Source organism: Falco rusticolus, chromosome 2, assembly GCF_015220075.1.
Source record: "Falco rusticolus isolate bFalRus1 chromosome 2, bFalRus1.pri, whole genome shotgun sequence".
NCBI classification, from domain to species: domain Eukaryota; kingdom Metazoa; phylum Chordata; class Aves; order Falconiformes; family Falconidae; genus Falco; species Falco rusticolus.
Genome location: NC_051188.1, coordinates 14,312,061 through 14,335,002, shown reverse-complemented (window position 1 = coordinate 14,335,002; position 22,942 = coordinate 14,312,061). Strand labels below are relative to the sequence as shown.

The 22,942-nt window shown below is 34.9% G+C and overlaps 1 protein-coding gene across 5 annotated transcripts in view; it reads right to left on the bottom strand.

Moving 5' to 3' along the window:
* The window catches only part of CNTN5 (contactin 5), a 678,576-nt gene that overhangs the window by 151,465 nt on the left and 504,169 nt on the right, over window positions 1–22,942 (bottom strand). For all 5 annotated transcript variants that reach the window (XM_037377787.1, XM_037377784.1, XM_037377786.1 and 2 more), the window contains one exon: window positions 8,380–8,482. In XM_037377787.1, coding sequence (XP_037233684.1) covers window positions 8,380–8,482 — 103 coding nt within the window. The remainder of the gene's footprint in view (window positions 1–8,379; window positions 8,483–22,942) is intronic.

Sequence of the window (22,942 nt, the reverse complement as noted above, 5' to 3'; positions counted from 1 at the left end):
CCTGCAGTTTGATTTTGGGCAAATCATTCTATTTTAATACCCTATGCCATCGTTCTCTGTTTTAAAAAGAGAAAACAGCCATTTTATGTCTCTGTGACCTGTAGATCAAAAATAGAACATGGTGGCAAGAACTGTATTTGGTGGTGAAGGCAAATTACTATCTGTGGACTTCTACACTGTGAATTTGCTTGATACTCGATGTTAAGACGCTAACACTCCTTGTTCTCATAGAAATTCTTCTATATGTAGGAAAAACACTGAATATTTGAATCTGTAGTTCCAATGAGGAAGTGGATGTATTGCATCTAGAATTATTTGCTATATTTAATGCAAGCCTGGGATCTTGGCGTGCCATTAAATTGTGACTACCATAATAACATCTAATAGGCAAGTCAAAATTAGCTTCCTCTTTGCCTGCAAATTGTATATTAAAATTGGTTAGAATTCCTCAAACCTCAGCCTTCACTTATCAATGCAGTGATTCATCATGTTCTTTCTTATTTTGTTTTGACCAGCAGTTCCCATGTAGGGGATAAAATTGTACATGCTACTGTCAAATATTAATACTGTGAAATATTAAAGTGCTCTAAATGTCCTTAGTATAGAATCAGGTTATCTGTAATATCAAAGGTGTTTCTGTGTGTCACTGTTATTGTGGGAAGAGGCAAGAACTGTTCTGTGTTCACGGAAAAGTACAAGGAGGCTTGATCATTTTCAAAAGACTACCTAGAAAGGAGCAGCTGCTGGGGCTGAACGGCCGTTCCATGAGCCACGTGTAACCTTAGCAAAGAGGCACTTACTCCCCAAGGACTTTCATACAGTTGCCCAAGAAAAAGACAGCTTATACTCAGGGAGAAAGCTATGCTTGTTCCAGTCATTAAATTCAAGCACATGTCAATCACAGTACATCACGTATAGAGGGAAAATGCCTTCAGGTAGATAGTTGCCTTAAGATGGAGTGAATTAAAAAAAAAAAAAAAAGTCTTTTCTCTTTGTTCTGTAAATCCTGCATTGCATTCAGGATGCCAACCTTTCATAAAATATGCTATGACTGTCTATCTCTTGACTGCCAACACACTGTAAAGAACTGCTGACATATCCCAAGGAAATGGCCAAGAAAGCTGTCATACCTGGCCCTAAAAACAGTGAAGCCTGTTTTATATCACAGATATTAGTATCATTTTATACTCACGTTATATTCCCACGTTTATGACCAACAATGCTCAGCTGCTGCTTGCTACCTTGACCACTCGCTCATCTCAGTGCCCCCAGGAAGCAGCATAGTGCAGTTAATAGAGGTCGACTTTAAATTTGTTTTAAACTTGTCATCAGTACATTAGGTCTGCTACTCTTTAGCATGATACCAAGGCTGGAGTGAGAGGTAGATTCATGGATTTGTATTAAGGAGATTTATGTCAGAAAATAATTTGATCTCAAAATAGAAACCCCCATGAGACCTTTTTTTGACATTGGATTATTGGGAAAGGGTCACATTATGAGAATGTCTTGTCTGCTTCTTTTGACAGTTTATAGCAGCAGATGCCTCCTGCCAGGTCTGAAGCCAGGAAGAATCTTGCTGTCTACAGCACACAAATACCAGTTGTGAAACATTCTGGACCACTACAAAATAGGCAATATTTGATTTTCCAAGATCAGCCCACAAAAGAACAAAAGTCAGGGAGAAAGATATGGAAGACCTCAGGCATAATTTTAACTGGAAAAAAACATATTTTACAAATTCCAAGAGCAGAGATGGTTAAGTTTTATCCTTTGCAGTGAAGAAACAATGTGGCTCGAAACTTCTGTTCATCTGTATTGAGGAACCAGACAGGTAACTGCATGTGTTATTCAGAGAACTGTGTAGCCTGGATCTGTGACTTATTATAGGATTATTGTTTCTGAATTTTGTGTTCCTGGCAAAAATCACATATAGTTAAAATTCAGAGGAAGAAAAGAAACCTTTGACAAAAGATGCAATTCTTGTCTACTTTTAACCTTCCATCTTTTCTGAAATTATTCTCCTGCATAACATTGCTTGCTAAACACTGATTAGACCTCACAGAAACATCCTTTTACATGTGAACTTGCAAAGTCTACCTTTTTACACCTGCAAAAAGATTTGCAATATCTAGAAGCCTTCTTTATAGCCATTACCCTGTGTCATTGTCTTAGTGAGTAACATCAGCAAAAATAACTTCTTCAGATAGCTTATGCAGTTCTCCACAGTTACAGTCAAATGTCCTTCACAGGATCATAAAGATTTTTTATATTGCCACCCTGATCTTTGCTTAGATATTATATTCACTTACCCAAACACTTTTTGCTTTTATTTCTGCATAATTAAAAATCCTCAGTAAGCTCTCTCTATATGTACATAGTTTGCAATGAGAATATTGGTAGTGCCATAACGTAAATAATAACATTTTAAATAAAAGCTTGAACAACAATTAGAAAAGTCTGTTAAAAGAAAATCAGGTCAAGGAGATAAAATAAAATCCTATATTCCAGAGATTTAAAACTTTAAGATATTTATTAATCAGATTTGATTTAGAGTTCATTGATTCAAAATGTTCATTTTAGAACATTTCCTAGATTACAAATCACTAAATTTAATTCAATTGTATGTGACTTAAATATATCTGTAGCTTCATGTTATTTTTATTTCATTTAGAAAGCAAGTTTTAAAAATGGACTATCAGCTGAGTTCTTGCAAGCCATACTACAGATGGGATGAATGTTTATGACTGAGCTATAAATCTCTTCAAAACAAAGTTTAAAATAGAATTATTAAAGCAACATTAAATATAACAGCATGAACAATGCTTCTGTCATAACAGTCTCATCATAATTCAGTAATAAAAGGAAGTCAATATCTCTATTGTACTCTTATCTTTAACAAAGAATATTTCATAATAAAACATAATCTTGACATTACTAAAATGAAATCAGCTAGCATTTAGAAAGAATATTGATATACCGTGTAGCTGTTACTATCGTACAGAAATAGCACAAACATAAAAACATCTCTCAACAATACAGAAAAACACACATGCAGGTTGTAAGAAAAATTGTCTGTCAGCACTGTTGTCTATTGATTCTTTTGATTAAAACCCCTATGTGTTGATCTACGTGGTTAAAAAATAACCATAGTGAAAAAAAGGATGCATGAAATTTAATTTTTTAGCAAAACAATCCTCTTGGCAGTCTACATGACCCAGGGATCCTATTTTAAAAGCAAAGATTGAAAACTTTGGTAACCTACAAGTACAGCAATAGCCCACATCCTCTTATTTGTTCTAATGAGAAATAAAATATGATTACTCACTCGAAATTGGCTGTTGGCACTATCATAATATAAACTTTACCTTTTCTTTTTTTTTTTTTTTTTTTTTTTCTCTCCTGTCTGGAGCCACAAGGCCAATGAAGTATGAGGTTTATATGGAGAATAAAATAGAAGCTGTTGTATAGTGTGATACACAACCAACAATGCAGTGAGGGCAAGGCTGTAGTGTGAGTGTCAGGTAGGGGGTGTGCCTTAGAGACAATTTTTACACTAAAAAGTCTGTGTGAAAGACTGGGTGTAGGAAAATTATTTGAAAGGGAAACAAGAAGTCAATCTACAGTTATATGCTGGGGGTGGTGGGGGGGGGTGGCGGTGGGTGGGAGGGGAACACCAACAAAAAAAAACAGAGAAAAAGAAAAGGAAAAAAGTGTGTTAAATTTATGACACTTCCTTGTTCTTGCTTTCCTCTGAGAGCAAGGGTCTGTGCTCAGTAAGGAGGGTTGCAATTTAAGCATTTCAAGCTGGACAAACCAGTTCTGTATCATTGTTTGAACTATGAAAATCTGTTCATTTTAAGGCTTTTGAAAAACTCATATATTTCCATCTATGCCTGCTTTTAAGTGCCATGGTAAAATACTAGTATTAAAATCCCTTATGAAATAACAATGCTCCAAAGTTAGGAAGTGGTAAAGAATGCTGGGATGGCCATCACCAGAAGTGCATCATTAATCAATATGTCATGTGGTGGGGAAAGAACTTAAAGTCTTTTTACCTATCAGCATTATTACTTTCATATAATTTTAATGTGGAGTTAAATGAAAACATCAGAATTCTTCTTTCTAAAAAAGTACATGAAAAAAAGAAATTAAAGAATTAACCAGTTGGCTCCAGATATTCTTGGAAGCAAAGTCAGTAATATTTGAGAGAAAATTAAAATGGCAACCTGCTGTCACAGAAGGCAGTGCCCGAGAATTTGCATTTCTGGAGCAGGGAAAGCCAGGAATGCTGCAATCTGTGCATGAGTGTCAGCTGAGAAAATGATGGCTTCTTCACCAGAACTTACCCAAACAACAAGGTCATGATCTGTCTTCATGATTTACGTAATAAACTTAGGTTCTGACATTGAAATGATGGACTTGTTAGAAAACCAGGATTATCTGGACTACAACCAACCACCTCATTACCAATAAGCTCATTTATTATTAAAAAAAAAAAATAAAAGCAAGCTTGTCTTTTTAAATAACAGAAGACACAAGCAGTGAAAACTGTGTTACTCAAAAGCAAATATTAACATACTGCTGGTTAGATAGTCTATATAGGCATTTTGAATTTTTCCATTCAGTAAGTTTTGAAGGAGGTTTTTTCTGTTTTTTAAATTATTATCTTATTAACAATGCTTAATGTAAATCTTAATCTGGATTTATCAATATGTAAAATAAAAAGATATAGTTCTGTTCTTATGAAAAGTTATAATGCTTTGTTATTGCCAGTGGTTTATTTAATTATTCTTGGTCCTCTGTCTCGTTAGGAAACAAACAAAACCTCAAATATTTCTAATGAAAATGACATAATTAAATGGGTGTCAGAAAACACATCTGTATGCTATATATACAGTTATATATCAAACATGGATGTAATTGAAACACAAGTTATTGTGCGGATGTGGCTGGATATGGCTATAAAATCAACTTCTTAACAAAAGTGGGCCAGCATAAATATCTAGAACAGATCACAAAACATCATTAATTGCAAAATGCACATTCTGATACATAATACAGTAAATTTTATTTGACTCCTCTGTCTGTCATGTTCTGTTATACCTCAGCAGTAAATCATAGATACATGCAGTGATTTCTTAGCTAATGACTAATGCTGACTACAAACAACATTGTCTAATACAAATAACATAATTTTGAGGTATTTCACTCCTGTATTACTTTGAATTCTTTAGCAACAACAAAGTCTATTTTTAAGTAGCATCAATAACATAATATTTTCACTTGTAACTGGACCAGCTACATATTTCCTGTGTCACAATAATATGTCTCTTAGAGAATTTTTATCTGTCAAGCAATTAAGACATTTGATTTTAGTTTGGAGACAAAAGCTGAGCAGCTCAAATTTATTTAATTCCTACAGCCATAGTGACTGGCAGTTCTAAATAAACACTATTAATAAATCATTAATCTCTAACTAAAGAGTAGGCTTTTTTCTGGAATATTTGCCAAATGCCTGCTTCAGGTAATCTCCCTGGAACGTCTGTCATTCTCACAATTACTGTGGAGAGAGAAGAGCCAGTGTTTCAGACAGCTAAATTAAAACATGAGAAAAGCAGCAGCACAATGGTTTTGAGACTGTAATAGCTTCTGTGTTATTTACAATAAGAATTCAAAACATTAAATCTGAAAATACTAAATAAGGAAAGAACAAATCAGTTGCTGTTTCAGTTTGGTAATGGGGACCCACGGCAGTGTGCCAAGAAAAGATCCTTACAAGCTATTGGGAATAAGAGGTAGGAGCAAAAAATGAAAATTATGAAAATTAATAGGAAATCTAATGCATTTCTCCTTCCCACCTCAGCCTCCATGTTTCAAACGAGGCCTGAAATGTCATTCACATGATTATTACCATACAGGGTTGAAAACAATTTCAACTTAGCTGATTTGATTGTGCATTAATGGCTGTGAAAAGAAGATAAGGAACGTGCATGGTAAAAATAGCTGCCCATCACAGTAGCAGCAAATGGGGTCAGCTTATTAGATAACCTTAAATTCCTTGATCATTCAGGTGGGGGGTTTTTGTTTGTTTATTAAAGATTAATACCAAATATGAACATGGAAATAAGCTAATTGAAGCCTTTCTTGTCACTTTCTTGTCAACCTTCATCTTCCTTATGTGGCTGTTTGAATAGTGATTGACTTTTTTTCAGAGTTTACTAAATCTCAGGGTGCTGATGATGGAAGATATCAGTAGCAGTGTTTTTTGCCTTCAGTGATGGTTGTGAAGGAGGTCTGTGGCACACCCTCCTTGACTGGAAAGTGACAGATGACTTGTAATCTGTCAGAAACTGCAATTCAATTCCAGCAAAATGAAGAAAACAAGAACTAACATGTTGGTTACTGCTTCAGCCATGGCCAAGAGTCTAAAAAGGGCCTCATTGCCAACTATTGACCAGGCAGAAAATTTGCGCTGACAGAAAAAGCCTAGAGCCACCAACCACTACAGAACAGCCCTTTTCCTCAAATATTTCAGCATTTCAGGAAATCTCTCAATATATTGCTTTTCTGTCTTTTCTCATGTACATCTTTCCTCACCTATACTATATAAAATATAAGACTTGTGTTTTACCCTACAGAAGTTCTCTCATGTGTGCTTTCTAAACTACTGCATACATTTGTGTTGGGAATGAATTTGCAAAAGCCACTGTCACTGTCTAATGGCTCCCTGTATGTGGGCTGTTGTCTCCCAATTTTTGTTTGGACTGGTTTGTCTATGTCCTGTCTCTCCTTCCACTTCACTGGGCCTAAATAGACACAATTAAAACAGTTTGTGAGAATTTATCTCTATTTTTTTATGAATACCTTCTGTTGACCTGCTCACTGAAAAAGTCTGGCTGTTGGTCAAACAGGAAAAGCAGGCAAGAAGGGAAACAAGTTTAAGACATATCTTAGCCCTTCAGTAAAGAGGAACTGTTATGAGAAAAATCTGAACAAAAAAATCCGGTGACCAGTGACACATGAAGGCCAAAATTGCTATAAAACCATTTAAAGAGTCCTCTCAGGTAGCAGAGACAGACTTTGAAAGGTTGCTCTGGAAAACCAGAGCTGCCAAGAAAGCAAGTGGTGATCTTCAGGAAAACAGACTATTGTCTTAAAACTGCTTTCCTTTCATGTTTTGTTCCTACTTAGGTAAGTAAGTAATAAGAATTGATATGAAAGACACAGTAGTCCTTAGACTAATTGATTTGTGAAGTTTCTCCACAGGAATTGCAAAGATAATCCTTCCACTATTTCTTAATCAAAGCCAGGCTGTAATAAACTTGGTGTGCCTTGATAAGCTATGAACCAGAAACCCAAGCAGGAGATACAATATTGAGCAGCATGACTTTGGGGGTGCGTGTGGGGTGTGGATTCCAAAAGGAACACTGTAAGAAGGAACTGAAAATAATTCAATACAGTGAGATTTCTTTCAACATTCCACCCCCACCCCTCAAATCTGATGGGGTATTTTGGAAGAAACCCTACCCTTTATATTTGTTTATATACCTCTAGCAAAACACCACTGATGGAACACCTGTTTTTACCTACATACATGTAAAGAAGAAAAAATAATTTGATTGAATCACTAGAATTGCTTCTTAGTTCTGACTGTATACTACCTTTGCCACCTTATACTTGGCAACGTTAATAACAGTAACTGTGACAACAAAACTGAAATGTTATCAGTTTCATCCTATATTCTATAATCGGAATAGTGTACAGAAGTAATTTCACTTCTTATTTAATCTGTATGAAATAGCAGAGAGGTGTTTCTAAAACCTTCTCTGTAAACTCATTTATCAATAAACATATAAAAAAACCCTTGACATGAATACTAAACACCTGTTCTCTAGTAGTGTTATTAGGTCAGCTAGAAACTAGAGAATTGTCACTGCCACAGGGTGTGTTAGGACATGTTTAAAACATTGTGCTCTTAGCTTCACATATAAACTATGCATTTGGAGAAAAAAAACCACTGCTAAACTCATTTATTCTCTCACTACGATATTTTTGCAGAATAAACTCTAATTTACTTATTTATAGCATCACAGTGAATAAATGGGTGAGTGTGGTAAAATTTTCAATAAAAATCCTTTCCTTTTGTTGTTTACAAGAATGTTACTTTTCATTTTGACAAAGAGTCTTTTAATTGAATGAATTACTGTCCACAGAAATGGCTGGGCAGGGAATTTAGAATTGGCTACTTAGTCAATTGGTTACTTTGAGTGTGCAGTAAGGACTGTGAAAATGAAATCCAGCAAAATAATGAAGCCACAAATTAGGCATGTCACACCTTAATAAACAATGATGTCTAATTATGAAAGAATCTGTACTTACTTGCCAAGTGCGAAACACTCCATCTTAACAGTAGTTCCCCTTGCAGCTGTAACTGTGTAGGGAAAATGAACTTCAATTTTTGGTTCATATTCCCCCATCACACCTGGAAAAAAAGGAATGTTTAAAATATGAATGAACATCATTTTTCCATTTGTTGAGATTAGCACAGTAAAACCCCATGGCTTGCTTTTTGAACCTGCCCAGCAGTAAAGCTAGTAATTGATGGAGATAGCCTCGTTTGATGTGACATGCTCTGTCAGGTCCAGTATATGTTCTAAAACACTCTTCAGGGTTACCAGCAGCTCAACAGTGAGCTTAAGAAAAAGGATTAATTTTCTCAAACATAGGTTAATATTTACATTTTGAAAGATTAAAACGGGCAATCAATTTTGTAAGTGTGGGGATTTTCAGAAACCAAAGCAATTTTTACCAGTGTAGTGACAATTATAACAACTAAATCAACATATCATGGTGTGTTTGACTGAAGACCTTCTAAGCTCAGCAAGGAAAACTCAAATGATGTAAGAGCATTTGTGTACGCATATACAAACACAGATATGCAGACTCATACACAGTTCAGTTATTGGATTTTCAGTGACCCTTTTAATTTGGGACACGATTAATTTTATCAGGACAACATGCTTAGCACTGTAAGATGCTACTGGAAAAGTACTCAGGAATGTGAAAAATATAAACATTGAAATCAAGAGAGTTACCTGGAATTTGCTGTGGAGTGACCAATCACTTTGGAGAATCACAAGAGTTTAGGAAATAAGAAATAAGCAGGGAAGTGAGGTTTTACAAGGCAAGGTGAGAGGTCTGTATTTGATGTGAGTTGAAGGAAATGTCATAATGAACGTGGCGGGAGAAGAATACAACTAACAGCTGTGTTCTGTCAGACAGAAGGTGGGTTACTGGGATAAGGAATACTCAGGAACTAAAAGCTATTTTAAAAGAATAAGAATTGTTCAGATTTTTAGATAAGGAAAACTGAATAAAGTCTGACTTGTGGGCACAGCACCAGTAAAACTAGTCTAGTCTAAATCTATAAAAATCTGTCAGGAGTCTCCAAAGTATTCTAAAGCAAGCAAATAGGAGCAAGAGAAGAAAAGAAAGGACAGAAGAGAGATCTTATGCAAGAAAAATAAAGGAACATAAGGAAGAACATGGAAGTAAGGGAATATGAGATTTGCAGCTGAGAGAAGACCAGCTGGCAGAGACACGCAGAAAAACAACCCACAGCCTATCAGAGCAAAAGTAATATATAAGGCTGAAATGGTAAAACATATAGTTCTAGCCCTTCAAATGTTCTTTATGTGACTGAGGAATGTCCACTTGGGCTGTGCTGTCTTCATCCTGTTGTCTCACAGGTTCCTGCAGCTTGCATCTGGGAAGAAGTCTAAACATATATGCATTTAAACATGTCTTTGGGGGCTTAAGTTTAGCAAGAAAATCTAAATGTGTTGGGTATGTGAATAAAATAACAGAAGTAGAACACATAAAATGCTTTTAATTCAGTGTAATTCCATAAATAATGTGGCTTTATAAAGAGCAGCAGAGTACTTTTTTACAAAACACAGTCATGCAAAGGCTCAGGGAGGACCTTCTTGGTCTCTCCTGAGAGCAACCTGAAAGGAGGCTGTAGGCAGGAGGCTGGTCTCTTCTCCCAGATAACAAGTGACAAGGGAAGAAGAAGTGGACTCAAGTTGTACCAGGGGAGGTTTAGTTTGGATATTAGGAAAAAGTTCTTCACCGAAAGGGTGGTCAAGCATTGGAACAGGCTGCACAGGGAGGTGGTGGAATCACCATCCCTGGAAGTGTTTAAAAAACACGTAAATGTGGTGCTTAGGGACATGGTTTTGTGATGGACTTGGCAGTGCTGGGACAAGAGTTTGACTTGATGATCTTAAAGGTCTTTTCCAACCTAAATGATTCTATGGTTCTATGATTCTATGCAGGAATTTCATGTATTAGAAACAGTAAGCCAATTTGCCTCAAAAACTTGACTAAATCAATGTTTTGACATCGCTTTATGAACTGGTGGAGAAATACTTCCCCTTGTATGAAAAGGCAAATTCTGAGCCAATTCTGTCATTAAAGCTTAAAAGGTTGTTGGCTAGTTTTTTTTTTTTTTAATGGAAAAAAGAAAATTAACCTTTTTGTCCAAGGTATTAAAATAAAGTCAAGGCATCAAGCAAATTGTATTAAATTAAAATTTTCCCTACACTAAACTGAAATAATTTGTAGTCTAGCCTGTCATAAAAAATATATTCTCACTGGCTTGTACTGTATCAATAAATTCCATAATTTAATTACAGTCCTTGTGACTTTTACTGTTTTCTGGCTTTTTTGTGTGTGATTATGAATATCATTTTGCTTCATCTCCATTGATCTGTTCATGATTTTATATCTGTCATATCCCCTTTTAGTTGTCTCTTTTACAGACTGGAAAATCTCAGAGTATTAGTCCTTCCTTACACTGAATCTTTTATAAACTTGCAATCATTCCTTGTGCCCACCTTGCACCGTTTCAAATTCCATTCTAGCATTTTGAGATGGGAAGACGAGAACTGCACAGCAATAATGAAGCTGTAGACCTTTCTGTCACAGGTTTGTGTTTGTTCTTTTTTTGCTTGGGTATTTATTTGATTTTGTTCTTTCCTTATAGCTTTCCTCACAATTCAGTTCTATTTGCCTTTTTTTGCACTTGAGCCAATGTTCATCCACAATGGCACCCTAATTTCTTTACTGCTAATACCTAATCAAGATATTATATCTTTAGGTTTAGGTATCATATAAATTTGTGACATTTTATATCACCTGTCTACTCTATTGTCATGATATCCTTTCACAGATCATCACAGTTAGTTTTAATTTTAATTATCCTTAATAACTTATCAACAAACCTTTCTACTTCTGTATTCATTTCCTTTCCAGATTATTTATGTGTTGAGTGGTGAAGTCCCAGAAAATTAATTCTGTGGCTTCACGACAATCTCCCAGTTCTCCATACTGATCAGATACTCCTACAACAGTTGGATTTTTTTCATCTGTTGCTAATTCAAAATAGAGCTGTCCTGCAACCTCTCTAAGGATTTCATTTCTTTGACAGCTTTTGATGAGTGACCCTGTCAAGAGCTATTTGAAATGAAAGTACACAGTACTAACTTGACCATTCCTATTTGTATTCTCTCAGACTTTACAGGAAAGTTGTATACAGATTGAAGCATGGCTTACCTCTTTAAATGCTGTGTTCCTGGTATATGACCATATGGTCAGATCACTATATAGTAATGCAATAAATATAATCCTACTAATTGTACTTTTCCATGTATTTTCTATCAAAAGACTTGACACAGAAGTCAGATTTACTGGTCTGTAGTTCCTCAGATGTTCCCAGGAGTCCCTTTTTTAAAAAAAAAATCCCTACCTTTTCTACCTATGCTGCTTCTAGGCCTGAAGCCCTGTGAAGGAGAATAGTACATCCCACTTCCTCACATGTATGAGTTTGGCCTTGGGGATTTGTAAGGATTTGTAATGCCAGTATGTCTTCATATTTCGTCTATTGAAACTTCAATTATGAGAACTTCAGTCTTGATAGGGGAATCTGCCTAAGTTCCCATGTAGTAAACGTTACAGAAAATAGTTCATTTAGATCTTATGATGCAGCCTTGTACTCCTGAGGTATACCTTTTAAATTTCTGGCATCTCTTGACTCTGCATACTTGCTGACAGGTGTTGTGATTCAATGAATTTTAAAAAGGTTTTTTTTTTTGCTTTTGTGTAAGACTTTGTCCCTGAAAATCATTGTGTTGAATTGGCATATATTATTAAAGATTTGCCTTTTTATCCCTGAAAAAAACACAAGTTAAAATAAGATTATATTATTCTCGCTTTTAAAATAACACAGTACCTATGAACACATCTGAAGGACAATATTATTTTCCAGATCTTATGTTTTTAAATTACATTAACTCCCTTTAGTAGGTATATCCTGTACAAGTATTGAATGCTTTTTGCAAATCATGCCATCATTTCATGTTCCTTATGAAATGCTGATCTATTCATTTCCTATAGCATGTTCTGTTCATCTGGGTTATTGTTACGCTAGCAAGTGACATGCCTGCAGCAACTGGCAAAAAAATGTAGAAAAATTACCGAGCAATTGTTTGATGTCCTTATGAAAATTAGGAAACAAAAGCCTATTATTGCAATGGGATATTTTTCATCTTTATTATTTATGATCTTTGAGACCAAGTAGGCCATTACAGTTGTATAGACATCAAGGGAATTATCGAGGCTTTACCTTCCAACGTTACATTGTAATTGCTTTGCTATGGCTGTTGTGCCTCCTGGCTCTTTATCTCCCCTAGTTTCTGTTTTGGTCACTATGAGTAAGGAATGGTAAATTAACCACCACCTGCATTTTCATCAAGTTTTTTTGTTCATTTGTATCAGGTGCTAAAAGGAACCTGAACTTCTAAGAAATATCGAGGCCTTGAGTTATGTGCATTAGAATCAATCTCTCTCAGACTTATATACATGACTCTCAGAGGTTTGGTTGAGGCAATAAAAAATTCTCTCTGTCATTTTTTATTTCCAGTTATCAAACATGAAATATAACAATAAATAAAATTGATCAGCACAGAATAAAAACATAATATACGATTTTCAAGTGGCTAACAAATCACTTAGCTCACGTGGCCTGAGCAGTCTAGAGGAGCAGAGAGCTGTTCTCAGTGCTCCCATGTTCTGCCTTCCCATGAAAATACCTCCTTTTGAACAATCTTTTAACTTCCTAGAGATGACTCCCATGATTCAGTTTTCCTTAGGCTAATTAGTTAATTTTCTACACTCCTTACTTCACAAGCTGTGCCTTTCTGCTGAGCTCAGATCTGGGTATGAAAGTGCTGAATTTGTGATTGGTATGAAACAGACTGCTCCAAAATAAATCTAATTTACCAGATCTTGAAATTTTGTCAGAGAGTTAAAAAAGTATTAAAAGCCAAACTTTCCTTTTTGTTTAAGAAAATCTTACCCCTGGGCTTTATTCTGAAAATTCATCCCACCTTATGTTTCCTGATCCCTGGGCCTCTGCCCTTTCAGCATGTATGAGGAGATCCTGCCACATTCCTGTCCAGCCAGGGTCTTCCCTGGGTGGGTGAAGTCAAACTGAGATGAAACACCAATAATCCTTCTGTTATATTTCTGATTACCAGAAAAGGCACTGATTCAAATGGATGAACATATCCCAGGACTAAGCACAGCTTGACTTTGTTAAAATTAATGGCTTGTTAGTCACATGGGCAGAAATGGAGCTCAATATTTATAGAAGAGATTATTTCCCTGTCTCCTCCTTCAGCTACTGTTTTTTGGCAACAGTGCAAGTATCTATCACAGAACAATAATTACATATTCTCCAACTCAGGGAAGGAAAAATCTTCATAAAATCAGGTTTAATTTTAATAAGTGGTTTCATTTAACAAGTTGTTCCTCTGACTTGGCTGCAAATCTGTGACTTGAGTTCAAATCTTTGCTATGCAAAGTGTCCTATGAACCCTTAACTATACTGTTGCCTGCATTTTTAATTTTCCACCACAAAATAGAGATAACAGTAAATCACAATAATGTGATAAACACTGATTGTGAGGTGCTCAGATACCACAGGAGTAGATGTGACAACATTTCAAACATTTACAGATATTACTACAGCTAAAACTGTTTACATTCTCCCCTATGGACCATTTAATGGACACAGAGAATAGAATAAAATAGAAGGATCTGTTTCTTATGGTTGGTTTTTCAGCTAAGAACAAGCAAAAGAGCTACAGATTGGGTATTAGTCATTATCACTTTGAAAGGGACTGCTCCACCTCTTCATTTAGCCCAACACTCCATGCGTTACAACCTCAAATGAAGAGTGTAGAAAAATTGTGAGTCTATGACTGTGTCCACAGAAGAAAATTTTTTGTCTTCATGGATAATGAATCCAAATCCAAAATCAGACTGCTGAGAAATCTTGACACATCTGCTCCAGCTGTGTAGAGGCTAATGCTTTCTGTTCTATCAGTCTTCCAGATATTAACTACCTTCTTGAATATCCCAGAAGAAAAGCTTCCATGATGACTTCTTAAACCCTTCAGTTAAAATTATTTGGGTTTATTTCAAACTGTTTAAGTAACAGCTCTTCAGCTTACTTCAAAAAGTAATTTTGAATGGAATACTTGAATAAGTGGCTGATAAGCTTTTAAGACAGTAGCTAGAAAAGCATATAAGATTCCTGGCTAAATAGTGTCAGAGTGCTATGGAGAAAATGAAAACTAAAGATTTCCTGTGCTCAGGAGAAAGATTAGGCACAGATTTTTACTTGCCACTATTTCATTAGCAAAGATACAACCCCCATAGTTCAGTGATTAAGGGTGTTTGCCTGACAGCTTCGGGTGAGGTCCCCAATCTTAATCACATGGTGTAGGAATATTAATCTGGTTCTCTTACAGCCTTGATAGTGTTCTAATCACAAAATTATTGGGGATTCTTATTGGCTTGGAAGTTCCTCTCAGTTTCTGGGAAACCTCTTGGGGAGTGATGAACTTGTCCTGATGCATAAGAATTTTCTAATGATTTTACAGATCAGTAATTGAGTTTCCTATCACATTATAATTATGACCTGCTGTATGAATATGTACCCAAACCCAAGAAAATTTTAACTAAGAAACTATGGCAGGAATGTTCATATATAATTTCTTCTATCAGTAATCTGTGATGCAAACTAGGGTTGTCTATGGTGTGGGTCTTTTAGTGACAAATAAAAATCTAGTATTTCCCCTGAAGACCTGCACCATTAAATTTTCCCAAATATTTATTTGGAAGAGAGATCCCTGAATATACACATTTACAATTACAGTAAATTCACAGCACAAATTGAATTATTTCAGGTATAATTATGATACCCACCATTATATCCTGACTGCAGCAGAAATCTTCAGTGCATTGGGAAGAATTTATTGACTCACCTGGCATTAATCTTACCCTAAATGGAAAGACCAGTGCCTGCAAAAATCTCTAAAAATTTACTATGGGAAGGGTTGTTTTATGATTACTGTTCACAACATTCCTTCCACTTAAAGTTCCTCTAGCCAAGTTTTGAACTATAAATTTGTATTTTGAGAAGCCTTAAAAATGCTCACATGAAATTGCATTCTGCAATGCACTGAACGCTGAAGTAGCAACAATGTTTTCATATTTTACTCAGAGAGTAAATTCTATCAAGTTTTACTGAGTGGAAAGAAGTCTTTACTAGAGTCTATCCTAATATGAAAGAAAATTGAGTAATTCAGTTTCTGGGAAAAAAAATACCTTAATGAATACAGGACCAGAAGGGGAAAAACTCTTATTTAGTTTACAACTAGGGGACAAGATGTTAATGTATTTCTAATTATGGAGGTATAAATGTAGAAGACTTTCACACTTAACCAAAACAAAACATTGTACAAAAGCTTAAACAAAATTTTCCTCCTTCCCCTTTAAAATCCGTCTTTATATTATACTCTATCTCACTAGTCTGGCAGTTGATCTCTGAACTCTAAACTAGAAGTAGTATTCCCATCTTGAGATATTTTAAAAATTCGTTATTTATAAATAATAAATGGTGTGCATGTATGGCATGCATACATAAGAACATTCTACCTCTCTTAAACAGCAAATACAACTAAAAGCATTTTCAACTGTAAGTGGGTGTGTTATGACTAAATTATAGAGAACTGGGGCCAGACCCTAAGGATACAAAAGCAATGAGGTAAGCTCAGAACAAGCAGTGAGGGGAGCTGTGGTATTTTTAGTTCTTCAAACAAGAGGCCAAAATTTCTAGTCTACAGTTTAGTCTGCAGAGATCTCTGTTTACCTGTGTTTGTAAACATCAGGCAGTAACTATGACCAAGATTGCTGGCTCTCTCTATGTAAAGACGTCTTTACTGATTCATAACCTAGACTTCAATCCATCAGTTTTTTCAGATATGTATAATCTAACATCTAAGCTTTTCTGCTAAACCCAACACATATGACATTGGATGAAACCAAACCTAACCCTTTTGATATTCATTTATGAGTGAGGGCATATGAATTGCTTGTCTACAGCATTCCACTATGCAGATTTGTGCATTTATAGTTCTATGGAAACATGATAACCTGAACATTTTCACTATATATATAGATAATTTTTCTGAGCAGCCATAGACATCAAGAAACATCAGGACTCCACTACATTGGACAACATGCCATCTTGCTTGAGAGGCCTAAGAATATGGGTCAGCAAAAAGCTAAAAGAACTATCATCGTTTCTTTTGTTTCATTTTGTTTTTACAGAGGAGAAGATTGTGCTGAACTGGCACAAGAAGTCTGTGGCAGATTTCTTTTAGGCATTGGTGGGCAATGATTATTGTTCCTCCTTTCCAGTTGCCTGCTGTTCATCCTGGTCAGGCTCACAAAAGTTATTCAGAAACCTGGAAAATACTATTTAATCTAAATTATTAGGAGGAGAATCTAATTTTCACAGTGCTTCTAATTATCTTCTTGATGGCATGTTCATAGTTCTTGAAGAACCTAATTTCTTCTATAGTAAATTACATAGTTGTTTGTACTTCAGATATCACCTAAAGCTTCATTTTTCTTGCAACCTGTACTATTTTTTTACAAGATAAAAACACAATATCCCCTTTGCACTTAGGTACTAAAAGTGTCGAAGTTGTTGCAGTCTCCAGAGTGGAATTATTTTTTTTTTGTTCTGATCAATTAGGACACAAAGCTATGTTGGTCTAAATATTCATTGTTATCTAATTAACCAGAAAGAGCTTCCTAAATGGGAAACATTTTTCAGTTGAGACTACTCATATAACCATGTAAATACAACTGCCTATTATTTCCTCAATAAGAAAGATCAAACTAACACTAATGTTTCTCCTTCATTAGCAACAGCCTTTGAAATACCTACTGCTTTAAACCCAACAGTAACAAATTGTCCTTGTTATAAACTTACTGCAGTCCTAACCTCAAGCAAAATTCCTGCTGTTCATGATCAGTTTATTTCCCTGTGTTGGCAAGAACACCAAAGTGACAAGTCACTCTTACTTGAATGTTATGCCATACACATGATTGCAAAGCAAGCAGTCACTTGTGAATTTGTATCTAAGATCCTGAGACAGTAAAATACTTCACATTAGGTATGACCATTCTTAATAATCTAAAATAGTTCACAATGAAAAAGGTTATTTTTGTTAATTATTTGTACAAATTTTAATATAGTCATTAATTAAAATCTTACCAACACATTTTTGTCTGAAATCTTAATAGCTATAGTTTGATGCAACACCATTCCTAATCCCGAGCTGAATTTAGAACATTTTTTCTCAAGTTCATTTATTTTATACTTTGTACACTCTGTATATGGATCAGTTAACTCTTTCCTTTGTGTAATGGTTTCATAAATCATCAGGAGGAGAAGAAAAACAAGAATACATGAGTGCAGAAGATGTTCAAGATGATACATGCCTAGACTCTTAAAATACTTTAACTAAAAAAAGCAACAACCATATTTCCAGTAGATAGTGTTTCTATAAACTAGCGGGAAAACTTAGCAATTAAAGCTCCTTGGAACAGGTTATCTTAACAGAGCTCAAAGTAAACTAAACTCAAAGCAAGCTGTTTCACAGTGTAAAGAGTTCTTGTTCTACATTGAATGCTGGAATCTAATCTTTTCCAAACCTTTCTCAGTTTTCCTCCTGCAATACTCCCTTGGGTTCAGCCCTTTTATATTGTCGAAAGACCACCCCAGCATGTTATTTCTACTTTTTTAGGATAAATCTTTTACAAATGGTGTCTTTGAGCTTTTGTGTGTTATTTGATAGTGCACTTGAGCCATTTTACAATCCCTATAAAACACTTTGTAAAGAGTTATTATATAGGACCCCCCCCTAAAACTTCCTACATACCTATAGATTTTCACTGAGAATTTTAGGTGGAAGGGCCATTGATGCTGACTGTAACAGATTTTCTAATTACATTACTATTTTGTGGAAAAAAACAAAACCAAACTAAAACCATCACCACCACCACACACACACACACCCCCACACACCCACCCACCCCATCCTATTACATATATGTCCTGGTTTTCTATTTTAATTGAAATAAGATTACACTGGGTTTGTTTTAATCCTGACTCTCATCCTATTATTTTTTACAATGTTGCCATAGTATTTAGGCACAAGAGTAAAAAAAAAAAATATAATCAAGGTAGTCTTACATCGGAGTTGGGTTCTGTCCTGGAGCATTAGGAGGAGTTCCCACAGTTTCCAGCTAGTCTTGCATAGTTTTTATGGACTTGCACAATTCAAATATGAACTGTGACTGGACACTTAAAAATGTAAGTTAATGATCTTGCAATATAACCCACATTAAAAAGGCAGCCAACAAGGCCAGAAACTCCAAAAAACCTGGCAGGATGAAGTCACAGTAGGTAGGTATTTTCAACTCCCATTAAAATCCAGGTATGCTTTCTGTCTTCTAGAATTCATCTCCATATGAATAAACACATTAGAAGACAAAATTCATAATGCAAATAGGAAGAAAAAAAAAATCTGTAGATTTCTGGAAAGGGAAAACTGACAGATCATAAACAATAGGGTTAATCTTTAAGCAATTATCTCTAATGTTAATCATTAGTTAATTAACTACTATTAGCATTCTTCAGGGATGGAAATAGTCAATGGCTGTAAAACTGTTAATTTTGCTTTATCTTTATTTTTATGCATTATTTGTCACCTTACTATTCTATACTGGCCTTTTATATTGCTTAGTTTCCACCACTGAGGAAATTACTATGAGTTCTCCCAAGTTTTTCTTAAGGTTGGGAAGAAGAGCTTTAGATAACCCACCAATATTCAAACAACATACCCCAGAGTTCAACCTGCATAAGCACATGCAGAACACATTCCATTATGGAAAAGTAGAAATGAACATGCTTAATACCTTGATAACTGTACATTTTATTGTTATGTGAGACCATTAATCACATAGAATTAATCAATAAAATTAGGGCAGACAAGATTTAGCTCACAGAACTATAATGACATGGAAAAAAAATTGAAAGTCAAGGTCTGCATTCAGTTACATGAGAATATGTCTGGTCAGATACCTCAACCTAGGTTGAGATATGAACTAATTTGCTCTAATGGAACACAGTAGAAAGTATCCTCTGACATCTGAAATTGTACCGGTTCTCTTTTTTTCCTGGAAATTTCACCATAGCAAAGCCACTAGGCAGTATCTACACAGAAATAAAATGAAGAATTACTTAATTCTTTCCTGTACAGGAATAATGTTAAAGTTAACATATTTTCAAGAGAAATAAAAAAGATTAAAAAAGGGAGAAAAAGTGGAATGGAAATGTGTGAACTTGAAATAACTGCCTTATGCCATCAAGCATCAAATGTTTTATGCTCCCTAGGTTTCTATTTCCTAAATTTGAAGATGTTATCTGATGTTTTTATTAGTCAAGATAATTTACTGCTCCCAATCAGCATCCAAGCCTGCAAAGATCCATTTTAACAATGCTGTTTATTATTTGTAATCAGTTATTAAATAATTCCTCAAAGTTTCTAATGCATTATAAAGGCAGTTAATGAAACGATACATAATTTTTTTTTTCCTGCTAAAACTTTTTATCTCCTTAGGTAGAATTTTAGAGTAGTTTTTATAACCCAGCTTGAAGTGAAATTGAATTATACGAAATGACTGATTGTCAAGGACATCTGAACAAATGAGGTATTCATTTTATTCAGAATCCATTGAAGGATTTCTTGATGTTTTTATTTAATTTGCTTCATATCAAGGAGTTAAGTTCCCCTTTGAGGCACATCACAAAAGAAATAAAAGAATAATAAAAGCCAAGGAAGTTCCTGCATTCTTGCAGAGTTTGACAGAAAGCCTTAATATTATTCCGTGTCTTCCACATAGATAAATAGAGACCAGCGTTGTCATAGGAGTGGTTTTTGTTACAAGCTGTCCAGTCCCCTGGGTACAGGTACTGCTTATACATCAAAACCTGAGAACACTGACAAATACATCAAGTAGAATATTTTTGATTTAATGATATATATGTCCAGAGAATACAGACTATATAAATAATTTTATTTATATAATGTCATTTGTAAAAGCTGTTTAAAACCACAAGCTCTTCCCGTGGTTTCTGACAAATGTGCTGACTGCATAGGATAATGTAAGTTGTGATGCCAACCATTAGAACTCAAAAGGCTGCATGATTTTTAAAATTAAGCCAATATTTGAAAAGTTGAAAGTGATTCAATTAATTTTATAATCAAAAAGCTTAAAAAGCCACATTCAATATCATACAACATAATACAACAACATAGTGTCAAGTAAACTTTCAGGAACTTGGATATTTGTTTTAATACCCTTCTTAATCTCTCACTTCCTTATTACACTCCATCCTCGGCTGTTTCTTTCTCCACAAGTTCTTCTAATTTTATTTAGCTCTAACGACCACCTCTTTTCAGCAGCTGTATTATTTCATATTTTGGAATACAATGTATATATTTTTTTTCAAATTCTGCCATCGTCCATTGATATTTGTCAATGGGACAAGGCAATATAATCTAAAGCAATTTCTATCAAAAAGAAAAAGTACAGTACCATTAATGGAATATTTTATTTGTGATCCCAGATAGTTTTTAAAAGGCTTATACTACTGCATTCTGTGGAGGAGGTAGAACAAGGCAGATCTTCTAAATAATACATATAATTTAGCAACCAGAATCTTCCTGAATATCTTTTCAAGGTATGTTTATGGAGACTTCAAGGTTAGGTACAAAGCCTGGATCTCTAAGAAACTTGCCTAGTCACACAGGAAAGCAAACAATTTACTACGAAATACTAACAATCTCCATTACAAAAAAAGGGGGTTTTTCATAAATCCCAACAGATAAAAAATAAGGCATAGAAGCCTGGTAGAAATTAATGCACGTGAAAAAATGAATTGGGAAATTGTTGAGGAGCAGTTCATCTATGTGCAAATGCCTCCTCAATACTCCAGCACAGTTCAGGAGGTTGGATTATCACAGTTGTATGACAGCCAGCCATGAAACACAATTTTGCTTGAGGCTGGCATATACTACCCACTTGACATTTAGGAAAATCTGTGCAGTTTTCCTTCATAGATTTTGTTTCTTAGGTCAGTGATGTAGACTGCTGACTTCTTCTTTATTTACTCTCTCAATTTCTTGTATTTGTATTGTGTGCCTATGTACTCTTAGTCCAATATGGATAATTAAACTGTTGAATTTCTGCACAAAACTGTTACTTAATAAAAGCATGAGAAATGTCATAAAGAAACAATAGAGCAAGGTACAGATAATAAATATGACTATAAAATTGTATCTTTTTTTTTTTCACAGTTCAAGCTGATTAAAGACCGTCAATGTTGGGTTTTTTAATTTTCTAAGGTTGATACTGAAAAGATCGAGTCTGCTATGTTAATTCAGTTAAACACTTGAAACCAAATAATTAGCGCAGGTACTAAACCAACAAAAGAAAATAGGAAATGATGCACTAAAACATGCAGCTTTTGCTGCAGAGGCTGCATGCTGTGCAGACAGAAATGTCAATCTGTTACAATGAATAAACATTAACTTAATTCCTTTCTGATCTGTGAACACATTTTTTACTTACTCTGTTAAAATAAGTCATCTGTGTTTAAGTCCAGCTTTTATAATGCTTCCACAATTTAAGACTAGTCTTAGTTTTACAAAAAGCTATAAGCAAGACAAAAGCCTCAAAGTCTTTTTCTTTCTTTCTCTCTGATTTATCTAAGTATGGACTCACACATGCTGAATTGCTGAAATGTATTTTTGAAGAACTAGAAAGCATCATTAAATGTGGAACATTTTGGAAAACAGGAAAATATAGACTCTTATGTAATCATAAATCATTATTCTAAAAAAAAATGACAGAAAAAAGAAACAAAAAACAATTATAATGTAATAAATACAGATCTTTTTGTTTCAAAAGACAAAATAGCACAGTTGTGTCTATATGTAGATATTCCAACCAAATCAGTTACATATCATTCATATTGAAAGGTTCTATTGCTCCACAAGAAATACTATTGGAAGATATTTTCTTTTGATTTTTGGGAAAAAATCCTAAGCCATTTTTTGATAATAAGAATTAGGTATTTATTTACAGAAAAATTACTGGTTACTTGCCATGATGAAACTGAAAACTACCTGGATAACTAAGTGCCATTGTAATCACAACTGTTGTAATATTCTTGGTGGTGCTTAGTGCATTGAATTGGAGCCTGGAAGTGTAACAGGTGTTCAGTAGAGCAACAGGTAAAGTTTTAAGCAATACAGCCTCTGTTCAGTTGTCTAACCATGTGTGCTTTGGCCATCTGAGATGCCCGAATGTGTATCTCCTGGCACCCCGCTGCTGGTCTCTATGCCCTATGTGATATTTGCCAGTTCCCTGTGGATGTCTCGGATGCCTGAGG